At 40.8% G+C, this 16,802-nt stretch overlaps 1 protein-coding gene across 1 annotated transcript in view; it reads right to left on the bottom strand.

The window, feature by feature from the left end:
* Positions 1–1,305: 1,305 nt before the first annotated feature.
* Positions 1,306–16,802, bottom strand: part of prrg1 (proline rich Gla (G-carboxyglutamic acid) 1) — a 44,942-nt gene continuing 29,445 nt past the window's right edge. The window contains exons 3-4 of the mRNA XM_068040549.1: positions 15,665–15,825; positions 1,306–4,838 (exon numbers count right to left, since the gene is read on the bottom strand). Coding sequence (XP_067896650.1) covers positions 4,323–4,838; positions 15,665–15,825 — 677 coding nt within the window. The 3' untranslated portion in view covers positions 1,306–4,322. The remainder of the gene's footprint in view (positions 4,839–15,664; positions 15,826–16,802) is intronic.

Raw genomic sequence — 16,802 nt, forward strand, 5'->3', positions numbered from 1 at the left:
CCTTAGACAGCACCTTCCAAACCCGTGGCCTCTACCACCTCGATGGACAATGGCAGAAGAGGCATGGGAACACCACCACCTGCAAGTTCCCCTCCAAGTCACACACCATCCTGACTTGGAACTATATCCCCATTCCTTCACTGTCGCTGGGTCAAAATCCTGGAACTCCCCTCCTAACAGCACTGTGGGTGCACCTACCAAACATGGACTGCCGCAGTTCAAGACAGCTCAGTGCCACCTTCTCAAGGGCAATTAGGAATGGGCAATAAATGCTGGCCTAGCCAGCAATGACCACATCCCATGAATGAATAAAAATAAATTGTGGAAATTGATTCATTTGAAAGACTGAAGAGATTCCATAGATGCTGGACTTTATTTTTATTTCAGAATAAAAAAAACAAAGTATATAATTGGCCATATTGATAACTGGGTAAAACATTTATATATATGCCGTGACCTGTGGAGAAGTGGAACTAAAGAAAGACAGTGCACCCCTCCAGCCTCAGTCGTAACATTTCCATCTTAACAGGGGACTGCAAAAACATCAAGTACAGCATTGGAAGAAAAGTATTGTTGCAGGATAGTTTATTTTGCAACCCATTACGGACAATGCTAATAATGGGTGTTAAATAAATACTGTATGTGAAAATAGTTTGTTCAATCTTTATTAAATTAAGCATAGAAATTACTGCAAGATCATTCCCAAATGGAAATAAACTGCTAAAACGTTTATTTTAATTGAAGTGTAATGTATAGATTAGTCATTAATGTATGGGAAATGAGAACACTTGCTAGATTTCCAGTTCCTTGCTGAGAAATAAAAATTGGTATCAAATATTTTCTGTTCACCAGAATGGAGAAGTGCTACTTATTTTCTACATTGCATATAGCTGCAAGCATAGAAGTGCCCTACATGGTCACAATATTATTTATCTAGTTTGGTGGGGGGCCATGGTGGTGAATTGGAAGAGGGAAAGGGAAAGCATCAACAGGAAGGATAAATGTATTGAACTACATCAGTCAAGGACAGAAAGCACTGCATTTGCAGATGGACATTTTAAATTGGTCATCTAAACTGACACTTCAACGCAATACTTCTGAGCAATGTTCTCTTCTATGCACTAGGTATAGTTAAATCAAACATTTATAAGCTCTTTTAGAGACACAAATGCTAAACTTTATCCATTGATTGTACATTTGTTTTAAAAAAAAATAAATCCAGCTGTTAATCTGAAATGCTTTGTTTCATTCCTCAATGTAGCAACTAGTATAAATACCACATGGTATAACACAATTAAGACACCATATGGAATAACTTTTAAAACATGTTTATTTTTTGTTGCATTTTGTAATAAAACAGAAAAGCCTCTTCTACTCAGGAATACTTTATAAAAGGTTATAGAATTAGTCTTGCATTATAAAATTAAGGCATTAAATATTTTTATCTTGTGCTTCCTTCATGTATTACAAAGCTTTTTTGTTAATTAGCGCATATCACTGAAAAATATCCAAGGTTTAGAATTGCTACATTTAAAAGTATAATTTATTTCCTTCAAATTCACTTTACAGTGAAGAAATTAGCAATACATCAGTACTTCTGATTACTTGGCATGATAAATTTGAACTCACAGTTGTATTACTCAGAAGATCCGTATGCTTTAGTGCACATTAATATTGAATCAGAACTTAATACCCAATATAGTAATGTATACACTTATTCTTGAAGCTCTGTCATTCCTCCCAAACTTCATTTCAATAAGATATAAATAAGCCAGGCTACTGATGGTGGTAATTCTATCAAATAAAATGGAGATTGAGGAGCATGTATGAGAGTTGACTGCAATGGCATCAGTATTCAGTTAAAATAGTATTAGTGGCATATTGACAACTATGTTTTCCTCCTCATCCCCCTCTAGAAAGACATCAATTAAGTTCTATGATTAATTGGAACCTCAAAACAGAAGACAACTTTTCATTAAAAAAAGTACTGTACAAATGTCACCTTTTCAGCATGGCATCTACAGCTAATCAACTGTTTTTCTAGGTTACTATGTATTGCAATAAAATGCACGCAAGACTAAAGTTGTTTTCTAGTGAAGGAAAACACAATAATCGTCCTACACTGTTTTACTATTTGCATGGGGGTTTAAAAAAAAAGCACAGCAGCATCAGGTAATAGGCTTTCCAACTGGGACAGTTATTTTTTTTACTGCATTTGAAGCTCGGCCCCAAACAATTGTATCCTTGGTTTCTTGTGCTACTGAATGTTATAATTTGTGAGGACACTTAAATTGCCTACAAGGTTTTAGTTTATACAAATACTGAAGGAAATTTATACATGAATCACATCCATGTGCAATTTTAATTGCTGCTTCCTGAGACATTCAACAATAATGGCACTTTTTGTTGCGTATTACTGCACACCATCTACACTTTATGAAAATTTTCACTAATATATACAACATACATAAACATCACCTTAATATATATCCAAGATATTTAATTCATTCCCATGCTTACACTAGCTTTCCAAACTTTGTACGTCTGAATAAATCTCAAAAATACATTGTTCTTTTGTGCCAAAAGTGTACACTATTATTTGCCACATCCAATCAATACACACAATTTTTTGCAAATAGGAATTAAAATGTACATGTATTTTTGTTGAACCTGAGGAATATTGAATATGGATACTTGAATACTGTGTGTTTCAAATCATCCAGTCAGAACATTAGCTATTGAGAACCAACCAATATAAAATCAGCTTCACTTTTTCCAAATTATATTTGACATGAGCTTAGAACACCTTTCTACTTTCCATATTTAAAATGACAAATCAGACTGAATTTATTTCCATTATGCTTAGGGGACTTCCTTAGTTTTTGTGGTAGTGCAGGGGAAAGGGAAACGAAACTAAATTCTTGATCAAGGAGGTCCAATTCTTTAACTATTCATGGTGTAGTTTATAAAGCAATTAACAGCATTTAGGAGTTTTCTATAACACTCACTCATTCATGTTTAACAAAGTTTGTGAAATACTACATTTATGGTGCAGCACAGCAGTTTGTCCAATTCAATTGTACAAGAAACTGTATGGCACTGTATATCCACTATTGAATAAAGATAAAAAGCTATAAGAGGCAGACAAGAAAAATACAGAGCCAGAAGATACAACAAAACTGGTTAGATGTGCTGTCAATTGCTTATATAAAAAAAAAAGAGTTTCTTGTGTATATTCTACAAAATTCAAGTGGTAAAGTCAATCCTTAAAACCTGATCCTTCCCCCACAGATCAAGGTCAAGTTGGGTTGTGTAATTTTCTTTGGGAGGGGTGAAAGGAGGGACAGATATATTTCATAGACCCAATTTAGCACACTAGAACTTTTCTTGTGTAACGCAAATCCTAATGTTTACTCTGAAATACAGCAACACGGAGGACCAGTTCATTAGCTATTACCAATCTGAAAATCTCCATGCTACTGACAATCTAGAGGCATCAGTGTAATGGACCAATTTTGCAGAACTGAAAGGATCCTACTTCTTATGGCAGTGTTTCCAGTTGATCTTTAGCCGTACATGAATGATTAATAAAGTAGAAACAAAATAGCAAAGGTTAGATTCTATCTTTGTGGTACAAATCATGTTTAAAGAAAAAACTGACAAGTCAATTAGTTTTTAAACAATCATATTCTTTTGGTCGGTTCCCAAAAGTGTGACTTAAAAATAAGAATCAATAATATTAGGGGCAGGAAGATTAGAGGGGATTCAAGGAAAGATTTTTTCACCCAGAGGGTGGTTGGAATCTGGAACACACTGCCTGAAGGGATGGTAGAGGCAGGTCCCCTCACAACATTTAAGTATTTAGATGAGCACTTGAAACGCCATGGCATACAAGGCTATGGGCCAAGAGCTAGAAAATGAGATTAGAATAAATAGGTGCTTGATGGCCAGCATGGACACGATGGGCCAAAGGGCCTGTTTTTGTGCTGTAAGACTATGACTTTAATTCACCAGACTAGCACTTGTATCAATCAGAAACATATTAAATAGAAAAAAGTAAATGTAATGTTTGTGTTTGCAGACTATTTCATGTTATTCTGGTTATCTGCCAGATTTTACTAATTCCAAACTTCTCTAACTAGGTGCCTTTTCCTCGAATTTATCAAATTGCAATTTTTAATGTCTATTTCAGTTTGGTAATGAAACTTCACTGTTAAACCGCTGTTACACATCACTAAAAGAAAAGCTGGCTACTTGTAATATAATGAAAGTGTGAAATTGAATATCTTAATATTTAATGATGCAATTTAAAAAAATCCTGTTCATCTAGCATTATTGGCAACGTCAGGGGCATTTTTAGCTACATTTGAGGTCACAATTTCTTCATACTTTGGAGGATCTTCACTGTGTTGTGCATCACTATTAATTCTTATATTATCCACCTGCCCAGTAGCCTCATCGTAGGTTGGGGGTAGATCTGAATTTAAGCGTACAGATGGTACAGGGAGTCCATTCCCATTGGAGTAATCAGTAGTCATTGCTTCTGGTTGCTGTGCACGTAATCTATCAAATGGACTGACAGGATGCTCGTTGTAACCAAACACAACCACTGATAAGTTTCTGGTGGGTTGGTTTGCCTGGTCCTGTGACTGCACATAAGCATTCTGCCTGCGATTTGCCTTTCTCACCTGGCACCTCCAGATAGCAAAGAGTATAATAATAATCATGAGTAGTCCTGCCATTAGAGGAGCTACAAGATAAACTGATTCCATATTGACACCAGAGTCATTTCCTTGATCCTCATTTTGTTCCTTTATGTAATTTGTCCAGAATTCATTCTGAAAACAAAAACAAATTGTTATTAACCTGATTTACACCAATTTTTAACATTACTCAGCACAAATAATCTTTCTGCACTGCATTGTAATATAAAATCTACACACATTATTAAAAATACAACTTGAACTAAGTTATTTTAATCAAATGCCAATTGTTCAAGATTGAGTTTATAATGAGAAGGAAAAGTGATGCAAATTTATAATAATTTGCAGGAGTTTTTTTTTGCCAGAAGACAGGAATGCAATTAAACAGCAAGTGTTTCCTGTATTTCAGACAAAACTTTCAACTAAACCAACTTTCCCCAATAGCTAGCTGCAAAGAGCCCTTCAGCAGAGTTTGGAACAGGCTTCATATGTTGAAAACGCGGTACAAGGACAGAAAACAATGGAGGTATTTGACACAGAGGGCTATGGCCAGGATGAAGCAAGACTCTGACATCAACAAATTAGAGATTGATTGGTAAAGGACCCGGGATTCAATTTTTTTTGATTACGATGCTGAACAGCTGTGTACACTTGTTCTAAAAAAAACTGTGAAATGTAACTAAGTCAATAAGGACTTTTTGTACTTTGAAGGACTGGGAGAAATTTCTGAACAACTGAAAAATACATTAACAGAATACATTTTCTGAAGGGAAGGAGGAGCAAAGGGAGAGAAGGGAACAGGAAAGCAATAAAGGACAGAGGGCAGCCTGAAAAATCCTTGGAAGGTTGTTGCCCCTCAGATAAAAAAACATTGCGTTTAGATACAGTGATTGAAGAAATTAGGTAGTTATACAGGGAATAACCCCATTGCTGAGAGTTATATCAATGGTAAGGCTCAATTTAAACATTTTATGAAAATCAGAGATCATTTAAATATTGAAATATAAACAAAACTACTAGGTCAGTGGTATATAAAATACAAAACCTGGCAAACTTTACTCTTATGCTCTCACTGTTTAACCCCGAGTTTAAATTACTAGCTTCAAAAGTTACACCAGGATATTTTAAACTTGCTGCATTGGTGTTGGCAGCAGCTTGATTCAGTTTTGGTTAACATTTCTGTGCCACCGGAGGTAATCATTGGAGACATTAAAAAGGCCAAAAGAACGCTACATTGCTATACAACATTAATGGATAAATAATAAATTATTGATTGCTAGAATGTTTTGTAGCAGATAAAATAAAAAAAAAACTAGGATCCACATAAAAATTGTGTAAAACCAAAATCAGGGAGAGCTTTATCCCACCTGCAGTTCTCGGCAGGTTACCAAAATTAAAGAGGGAGTGCCAACTTGAACTGAGGAGAGAGAAACATGCCACAGTAAGTGGAGGTGGGGCAGGGGAAGGGAGGGGAAGAGAGGGAAATAGCATCTGTATGTATTTGCTGGGTTGTAGGAGGAGAACATGCTTCTGAAGGGGTTGGGGCATTGGATTCAGAGATGAGAACTGGGGTTTGATGTCTCAAGTGACTGTTGAAGAATTTATGGGGGAAACAGACGTTACCCTTGGTCAAATGTCACTTTGATTTTCCTTTTGCTAAGATTAAAACTTAATCAATGCTGAAGGAAAATTGGTCAAATTAACCAGCATAATTCTTAGTATAATTTTTTCCATTGAAGCATTTTCTGGACCAACTAGAAATGCAAGTCCATTATGTTTTTGGAACATCTATATTTCCCCTTTTATATAGTTTCATATACTGATTATTTTTATTCCCTACATTAGAAGTGAAGGAATGTTGGAAATACTTACAGCTTAAACCAATGTAATTACTGTGTCACATTTCATGGTGCCTAACTGATAAATCTGAAGAATGGCCCCAATTATAAAGGAGTCAGCTTTTTTTTTAAAAAAAAAAGAGCTGTTAGTCATCTTTAGCTATCTTTCTAGGTTGACATATAAATGAAGGCCTGATCACCAGCCCGACCACCCCCTCCACAACCCCCACCCAAAAAGCCACCCCTGCTCTGTAACTCCTCATGGCAGAGATTTGGGGTAGAACCTTGAATAAATAGAGCCCCATACAGCAGCAAGTCTGGTAGCAGGTTAGGAACCTTTCTGAAACAGGCTTTGCTGTGTCTCTGACTCAGCCACAGCAGTAGCATCCTGCTTCCAGGTTTCCTAACCAATCCCACAGTTTGGGCGTGATGATGACCCATACTCTGTCAATGAAGGCTCTCTATTTAAAAAAAAACGACCCCAGCAGGGGTCAGAATGGCCACAGGAAAGCTTGTTTGTGAAGGATACGGACGGAAAAAACAGAGAAGGAAGGTTCTCTCTCTCTTCCCTGGAGATGGTGAGAGGCAGAAGGGAAGTCCTCTTTTCTGTGGATGGGAGGAATAGGCCAGTCACCTAAATGAAACAGGAATGGCTGGAATTAGTGGAGGCTGTGAGCAGCTGGAGTATGGTGCCGAGGACCTGGATTCCATGTCAGAAAATGTTTAATGATTGCATTAGGTCTGGCAAGGAGAGTGTCATACCACTTTTGGGTACATACTCTCTGGCTTCTCTAGCATTCTCCTACACAGCACTCCTTTGACTGACATCTTGCAGTTCCAAACATTCCTTTCTCTCCAGGCATCTCCTCAAACTTCCATCAGCAACTCACACTCAGCCTATTGCCCTTTTGCACCCATTCCTCACAGCCATCTGCCTCAAATGCCTTCACTCCATTTCTCTCACATAATTCTCTGCCTTCTCATTACAGAACAGAGCACCCAAATAGAGGGAGAAGCAGAGAACGGCATCCATAGCCATTCTGTCCACATTAGAGGACGATGCCTTGGAGAGCAGCAGGATGGCACACACACTATATGCACTGAAGAAATGGGTGTGGCCCAGAAACCTGGTGTCAGTATTAGATAGGTGCCACTAGTGTCACCAGCAACTGAAATGATGCGAATGTGTAGTGCTAAGTTTGTATCCTTTCTCAATGTCAACTAACTCATTTTGTCTCCTGCAGGCCTTTCACAGGTGACAGAGGAGCTGATTAGGGACAAGGCCAAGAATTCCTCAAAGGAGGGCAGGCACTCTGAGGATGCACTGTCACATGACTCGTGTACCCTCCAACAGCAGGGATACTGGAGGAGAGAGATAGTTAGGTTGTGATATTGAGAAGCGTACATCACAAGTGAGCAGGAGTAGGTGCTGGAGACAGGGACAGCATTGGACAATCCCTGTTGGAGGGTGCAGGACACTCCAAGCTCTGTTCAGATGGACATAGATGCTGAGTCTTGGGGGTCATCCACAAAAAGGGAAATTGTGGACGGGCAATGGGAAATGTGTGTGTGCTTTTGCGAACATTTTCACAAGCAGTGTGCACTTTTAAAGAAAGATTAGAGGAGTCAATCTCTTGCAGAAGTGCCATGTTCTCTTGGGCATTTGCTCTGATGTCCACCTCCATGGAAACAGTGCTGCCTACATTGGATAATTAGATGCATGCTGGCCCAAACCAATGGCCTGAAAACTCTGGCTGCCACTTTACACTAGATGAAACAAAGCCTCGCCTTAGTGGCTCAATGCCTTACTGACCTACAGCCAAGTGCTCTCTAGGTCTTGGCTAGTGGGAAGTGCAGGTGGACCATGAGAGGGAAGGTAGAGAAAGGGAACATGGTATTGGGATGCTTGTCAAGGTTCTCCCACCCCTCCGACAGAGCCGCACAAATTGCCTCCTGCCCGGATGGTCAAGTTTACCCCTGCACAGGTGAGAGTCTTTGGCAGGGCCTTCATAGGCTTCAAAACCCAGAGTACATCTGCCACAGGCATCTCATCTGTCAAAACAGGGAAACAAGCAGCCTGCCTCCACCATCTACAAGTAAAGAAGTGAATGAGAAAGGTTTATTAGTTGCACAAAGGGATTCACATTGAAATAAACAAACATAATGCCAAAAGAAACACTTTATTTGAACTCATCATTGTCCTGGCCTCTACTTTTTTGCCTGGGACAGTAGCTTTTAGTTGAATGGTATAACAACTTTTATGAGGTGGTAAAGGCATTGGCGGATTAAAGTATGCCTGATGAGACTATCACGGGCTTCTCTGGCAAGCAGGTTTGTGGCTGCAAACACCATGGCCACATGTGACTCCTCCTCCTTGGATAGAGATTGTTCTGCACCTCACTCTTTTGGCACTGTGATATTGTGAAGGGTGCAGAAGGCCACAGCCATTCTGGAGACCCTTAATAGGGCATACTGAAGGGTGCCTCCAGATCTGTTGAGGTACCTGAAGTACATCTCGAGCAACTCAATGGTTTGTTTTATTATTGTTCTTGTGGTCATGTGGCTCCTGTTGTATTTCTCCTCTCATTCACTGTTAGGGTTCCTTACAGGAGTCAGCAACCAGATCATCAGGAGGGTAGCCCTGGTCTCGCAGGAACCAGCCTCTAAAGCTGCAGGGAGGAAAACTGTGGGAGATGTGACTGCCACAGGATGATGATTCATGGCAGTTCCCTGCCTATCTTGTGCCAACAGACATGACCACCTTCCAGCGGTCACAAACTAACCAGACATTGAGGGAGTGGAATTACTTGTGATTGGTGAAGACTCCTGGCTGATCTGGGGGCACCTTGATTGGCAGGTGTATGCAATAAAGCCCCGCACCAGAGAACCCAGCTACTGCAGCAAAGCCAACAGCTCAGAGTTTGACGAGCCTCATCTGGGGCAAAGTGCACATTAAGTGGTAGCCTTCAAAGTCAAGGCATCAGCGACCTGAGAGGTGCACTTATGGGCAGCAGAAGAGAAATCACCAGCAGATCCCTGGAAGGAGCCGGAGGCAAAGAAATTCAGGGTTGTGGTGACCTTGACAGCCACTGGCAATGAGTGCCCACCTAGTCCTCTCGGAAGGAGGTCTGTTTCCAGGAAGCTACAGATGTCAGCAATGACCTGCCATGAAAGCCTGAGCCTCTTGAGACACTCTTGCTGTTATATTGAGGAAGCTCATGCTGTCTGCATATCCTATGCTGGGGGTATAGCCTCCTTCGAGTTGCAGCTCTCTACCACCCCCTCAGTCTAATGGAGGGGCATGTGGCTGCACAGAAGGCGACTTCTGTTGGCGTTGATGCGGCTCCTGGTGTTGCCGCCCCTGCTGCCTAGGAGTTCCAGGCTACAGCTGCATAAGTTATTCCCATGCTGCAGTGAAGACAGACTGCAAGGAAATTGAGATGAGGTGTTACCTCCAAGGCACTTGAAAGTACTTCCAAAAAGTTGGAAATGACTCTTAAAGTATGAAATTCAAGCACTCAGAATTAATCCTGCAAGTGCAAGCCTTCCATTGAGACTGACTAGAAGCTTTGCGAGTTTACACTTTATCGGCTTCCCAGCACATCAGTTTCATTATTCAATGAGTCCCTGCTGTGCTCTTGCTCCACGGACCCTAGCCAGATCCACAAAGCTCAGGAAACCCATGCGCTGGCAGTTAAACCCAGAATGCTAGGTTAAATTCACAGATAATTGCCTCATGGCATATTGAAATTACTTACCCAACAGCTCCACAGGGATTATCGTTGAGCAATTAATGGTCACAATTAGCTTCTGCAGGAGTCAGTGCAAACATGGATAACAAATCTGACCGAGGAAAATCCAAGCCCATTTACTAACAGTGCGATGCCCAGTATAACCTGGCAGCCAAGATCCTGGAGGTAACTGTACTAGAAGTTTCAGCAGTTCATTCACACCACAGCCTCTCCCTACGCTTATATAAAAGCAAAATACCGCAGATGAGGGAAATCTGCTTTTGGCTAGGGCTTTCATTATTGTGTCATTTAACACCCTCTCTGCACTAAGGCTTTATCTTTCACCACATTATTAACAGTCTTTGCCTTATGACTCTTTGTCAGTTATTCTCCGTGACCCTATGTCCTATTGTTACAACCAGGAGAGAAAGAGGTCTAGGGTTCCCTTTCAGCCTTCCCCTGGTCTTACTGTAATGGGGTTTTACTTTTAAACACTGTTTTTAGCTCCTGCCTTGGTGAATCCTTGTTCACTGCTTTCCAATTCTAAGGCAAAGAAACCAGCACAAACAGGCTTTCTTAGATTTAAAGACAGACTGAAATTTATTAAACTTAAACTCTAATTCGGTTGACACCTACGGATGCACGATGCGCCCACACTAGCATGCATATGCGATACACACATGCAAATAGAGACAGAAAAAAAAAGAAAAAATAAAGTGGAAAGGTTTGAGGCAATATCTGAAGAGTTGTTGTTACGGTTCTTTGAGCTCACTGTAGAGTCCTTTTGTAGGTAGATCTTGCTTTTTGTTGGGGCCCAGTATTCTTAAACCTTGTTCACTGTAGGAGACTTTTCTCTCTTGGGGTTTGTGTCATCAGTGAGTTTTGGAGTTCCGTGAGAAAGAGATGGTAGCAGACAGACAGGAGAGGTGGTCTGCTTCAGTCCAGGAGCATTCTGATTTCTGCAGGCTCAGTTCAAACTATACAATTCAGCAAAAACCCAAACTGCCAAGCAAGTTAGTCGCGTGATTAACTGGTTTGACCACATCTGTTTGTGGATTGTATTGGAGCAGGGGATAGCTCATTTGTTCCAAACACGGTCTGTTAATATGCAAAAATGTCTTTCCAGCCCAGGGCCTGGCAACCCCTTATCACAGGCCTTCTCTTAATCCCAGTAACAATTTGAAATTTAACGTCCATGTGGTGAAATTAATGTGCCTTATTCTTGACAGGTGGGGGCCTGCATGACATCCATCAACACCGTCCCTTTTGTTCTCTTTTGCCCCACCTCCACTTTATTTGCTTAAAACCCATTACATTTCTAACCTTTGCCACTTCTGATGAAAGGTCACTGACCTGAAATGTTAACTCTCCATCTCTCTCCACAGATGCTGCCAGATCTGAATATTTTCCAGCACTTGGTTTTTACGCCCCCTACTCTTTCACAATGCTCTTTTCTCATCCAATTCACTGGGGAGGTGGTGGCATAGTGGTAACGTCACTGGACTAGTAATTCAGAGGCCCAGGCTAATTTCTTGGACATGAGTTCAAACCCCACCATGGCATGCTGGTAGAATTTAAATTCAATTAATAAACTCAATTAATAAATAAATCTGGAATTAAAAGCTAGTCTCAGCAATGCCATGAAACTATCACGATTGTTGTAAAAACCCATCTGGTTCACGAATGTCCTTGAGGGAAGGAAATCTTCCATCCTTACCTGGTCTGGCCTACATGTGACTCCAGATCCACAGCATTGTGGTTGATTCTTAACTGCCCTCTGAAATGGCCTAGCAAGCCTCTCAGTTGTCAAGGGCAATTAGGGATGGGCAACAGATTCTGACCTTGCCAGCAATGCCCACATCCCACGAAAAAAAAAAAATCCCTGCCTCTTGCGAACCCGCTTTAAACCCAGAAGTGGACAAAATCATGTCGAGTTCCCAGCCAGATGTCACTTTTCAGGGCTTTAAGCACCATCCCTCCACCCCCCCTCCCCCCTCCACGCATCCATCCTGCCTCCCCTTGGCTGTTAAAATTCTGTTCCTGGAGCTGGTTCAAGTAATGAAAAAAACTCTTCATTCTGTGCCAATACAGTGCTTACAGAGAGGGATTTTAAAATTATGAAGACAGTGGAGGATGCTTTATACTGAAAGCAATCCAGCTCTCCATTTCCCACCCCTTCTCTATAAACTTCTCAGTATAGTATCTGCAACTTTGAAACAACAAAAAAAGCCATTTAGCCCATCAAAACTAGTTTCCCTAGCTTTCAATTTCAATTCGGTTTATTCCATGCATTGCGGGTGAAGTGAATGTGTCAGCGAATAGGTGAAGACTGGGATGATCTGTCGAAGTAAACCATTTGAGGCTTCACCATTTAACAAACTGACACAGATAATAGAACTGCTGGAACACGGGGACGGTGAACAGAACACGAGCACAAGATATTGTCAATGAATTGGATGAGAAAAGAGCACTGAGAAAGAGTGGGGGTAGGTGGAGGCGGAGGCTGTGGTGTGAATGAACTGCTGAAACTTCCAGTACAGTTATCTCCAGGATCTTGGCTGCCAGGTTACACTGGGAACTGCACTGCTAGTAAATGGGCTTGCATTTTCCTGGGTCAGATTTGTTATCCATATTTGCACTGACTCCTGCAGAACCTAATGGTGACCACTGATTGCTCCATGACATCTAGTGTCATGCAAGCTGCCTCCCGTCTGTCACTCACTCGGGATTCATTAGTTTCAAGTACCTTTAAAACTCAAAAAGTACCTACATGACTGTGACTTCTGAATTTTGAAAAGAAAAATTTGAAAAAGGTACTAAGTGAATTTCTCAAGAAATGAAACAAACATGATGGACTGAATGGTCATCATTCGTGCTTCGAAGATAACCTTGCAAGCCAGTGTGTAACAGATGGGCAGCCTTACTAGACCAACATTCGGATATCTACCAGTGCTCTTTCAGTGCTGAAGCTGGGTGGTTTTAGCTGATTAAGCTCCAGTATTTCCCTTGTGCACACTTGGGTGGAATTCTCCAAAATGTAACATCTACAAAGCTCAGAACTCAAGCACAGGTTGCTGAGTTGGGTATGTTCCTATGGAGAAGTGGATGCTCTTTATAGGAGGCAAGCAGAAACTATGTGGACTGCTCAGTAGCTTGATTTGGAGATTCTTAAGCACACAAATGGTTCCTGTGATTGTATCAATTTGTCCACCTATCTGTGTTCACTGGCGCCATGGGTGGAGCTGCCGAGTAAAAGTGAAACGAAGACAGCTAGAAGCGTCTACAGAACACACAGCTTGACTCTTGACCAAGCACACACACTGGCTGCTCTGGAAGACATGTACTGAAATCCTGCAAGAACTTTTGTAGTTAAGTGCTCTAAATAAGTCAGTTGGTTATATAACACAAGTGTGATATCTGCATTGCTCTGTGATTAAATCGGATATCAAAATTAAATCCAGTAACCCGGGGGAAACATAACAGTTCCCATTGTAAGATTTAGAACTGTACTTATTTTATCTTTGACCAGACAATAAATTCAGACAAGGAGGCACTTGATGTGGTGATGATCTGTCAGGACTCAGCTAAACTAATGACACAATTATTCCTCACGTCACTCAACTGGTCATCTTACATTTTAACACCTCCCTTTACTTTAATCTAATCCTTACCTCTTCTGTCAGTCCCTTTCTTCATTATCATTTCCGTAATAAACTCTATGACTTTGCTCCGCCTGGTTCCCATGCTTATTGGTCTCTCTTCCCAAGTCCAGTAGGAACCTATGCATCATCCCAGAAACACTCACTGCTCTAAGCAGGAGAAGATTTTATAGTGCCACTTCTCTCTTTTTCAGGTAATGAATTAGCAAATTAATCTCATAACAATAGCCCTGTCTGAACACTAGAACTCTGGTAACTCGAAACATATACATTGTAATTCACCATTACTCTCATTTCACTTCCAATTTCCATGTGTAAGCGTTTTGGGGGGGGGGGGGGGGGGGTAGTTGATCTAAAACGTATTAACTTCACAACCTTGAAATATCTTATTCAAAACTTGTAAAAGGTTACCCAACAAATCAAACTGCAACTAAAGTTAAAGGATACTCTTTCCCAAACTACTCATTTGACCTGCTGACTGCCAAACTGGTGATTTTACCCTACTGAACGAGGGACTTGCTCACTTTGACAATAGGTTTTAAAACATAAATAGGTGGGACATTGGCAAAAAGTTAAAGTGAAATCCATTTCATTATGCATACATAAACTAGTCAATATAAATAAATGAGTGAGGGTAATTTTGCATTTAAAAAACAAGTCTGCAGCACTTTTGACCCAGGATCGCAAATTTAAATTCAGTCTTCATAAGTGGAGGGATATCAATGCTGGAAGTTGGAATATGTTCTTGCATTTTATACCCAAGACCAGTATTAAGCGCTCCCAGGATTGCAATAACATACTGTTATGACCAGGTGAGAAAGAGGTCTAGGGTTCCTTTTGTAGGTGGTTCTTGCTTTTCGTTGGGGCCCAGTATTCTTCTTAAACGTTGTTCACTGTAGGAGACTTTTCTCTCTTGGGGTTCACGTGTCTCCAGTGGGTTTTTGGAGTTCCATGAGAAAGAGATGGGAGCAGACAGAACAGGCAGGAGAGGAGGTCTGCTTTCTGCCAGTTCAAACACTGTCTCTACAATTTAAAACTCCCCAAGTTGGCCAGCAGGGTAGTCAAGTGACTGGTCTAACCATTTCTGGCTTTGTGTATTGGGTGGGTCAGGAAATGGTCCTTTGTCTAAAAATACTGTCTGTTAATATGCAACAATGTCTTTCCAGCCAGGGGCCTCGCAACCCCTTGTATCAGGCCTGCTCTTCCCAGCAAGAATTTGAAATTTTATGTCCAAGTGGCAAAATTAATATGCATCATTCTTGGCAGCTGGGGGCCTGCATGACAATACTTTAAATTCCCAAGATGCATTAGCATCTACTTTTCTCTTCCCATATCAATCATTATGGTCCCAGACCAGATTATAGAATCATACAGCACAGCCAGCCATTTGCCACATCGTGTCTGTGCAACACTTTCAAAGAGCTACCATTAGTCCCACTTCCCTGCTTTGCCCCCTTAACCCTGCAAATTTTATCCCCTTCAAAATATTTATCCAATTCTCTTTTGAAAGATATTATTGGAACTACTTCCACCAGTGCATTCCAGATCATAATTCACCTGTGTAAATAGTTTTTCTTTTTCCTCCTCTGGTTATTATGGGTAGTTCTGAGCCTTGGACCCACGCAAGAACTCATCACAGCTTACACATTGCTGAAAATCTGCATCATCTGCAGTAAAAGGCAATGCATCAGCCCACCTATCACCCAGCAGAGCCCCAGTAAATTTCAACTCACTGTCTTTTCATCATTTTCAAAAGCTTCTCTCGCTTCTTCATAAGTACAAACTTCTTTTCGGCATTCACGTTCTATGTTGCCTTGTTGCAATTCTTCCAAGAAGGTATTTTTTCTTCGAAACCTTCTCAGAACTGAGTTGGCTTCACCATCTGTCAGGAACACTGTAAAAACATTAAGCATTTACAGCTTGTGCAAGTTTTTTTTTTTTTAAAGTTATTTTATGCATTTAACATGTTAAAATGAAGCACAAATTCATTGAAATTTTCCACATCAAAAATGTTAGATGTTGCTCCAAATTTTAATTTGTTGGTTTCTCTGGCAGCAACTTTTAATACTTATAAATGAATCACATGAGAAACTCCATATCAAACAGTTTACTTGCCTGCCTACCTGGCCCCAGCTTTACCAAATTACACTTACCCCTCTTGGTGGGCACCCTGTCATGAGGCACCCTCTTCCCGCTGCAGTGGCCTCAGCAGCATCCACTGCTAGTAGTGGCTCTGCTGAGCTGCAGGCTCTCTGATTGGACGAGCAACTCTTGGCGACAGACCAGGTACTTAATTTGATGGTGACCAATTAAGAGGCTGCCATTGGAGCTGCCACCAGCATCATGCCATCCTGGGTTCCGCCACTGGCCAAAGCAGGGTTGGCTCCCATTTTTGGCCCAGGTGGTGAGACTTCACTGTTAGCCACAAAATTCAGCCCATAGACACTTTTCAGGGCTCCTACTATAGGGACCCCATTCCTTTGAAGAAACTGGTCTGGTTCAATCGTTGCAAGCAGATCTCTATACGAGGTGTAGAAGCTATGGACCAGGATCTCTCACTGATAAACGTCTAATACTACGAAGTAATTATGTTTAGAAAACCTCCTGTGGTATTGTCGCTATGCTTTTGAGGTGTGGAAGTAGGGGAAAAGAGCACATCTCTGGCAAAAGGGTTTTGAAATAAAACTAAGAATTGTGGCCAGACACAATGAAACAGTTTAATGAGTGTTTTTAAGATTGACTTCTGGAAAATAGTATTTCCCTCACCCACTGGAGCTAGATAAATAACACTACTGAATAATTAACTATATATAAACAATAGTTTTCATTCCGTACAATCAGAAAAGTGCTGCAATCTCACATGCTGATTGA

This window comes from Heterodontus francisci, chromosome 10, assembly GCF_036365525.1.
Source record: "Heterodontus francisci isolate sHetFra1 chromosome 10, sHetFra1.hap1, whole genome shotgun sequence".
Taxonomy (NCBI): Eukaryota; Metazoa; Chordata; class Chondrichthyes; order Heterodontiformes; family Heterodontidae; genus Heterodontus; species Heterodontus francisci.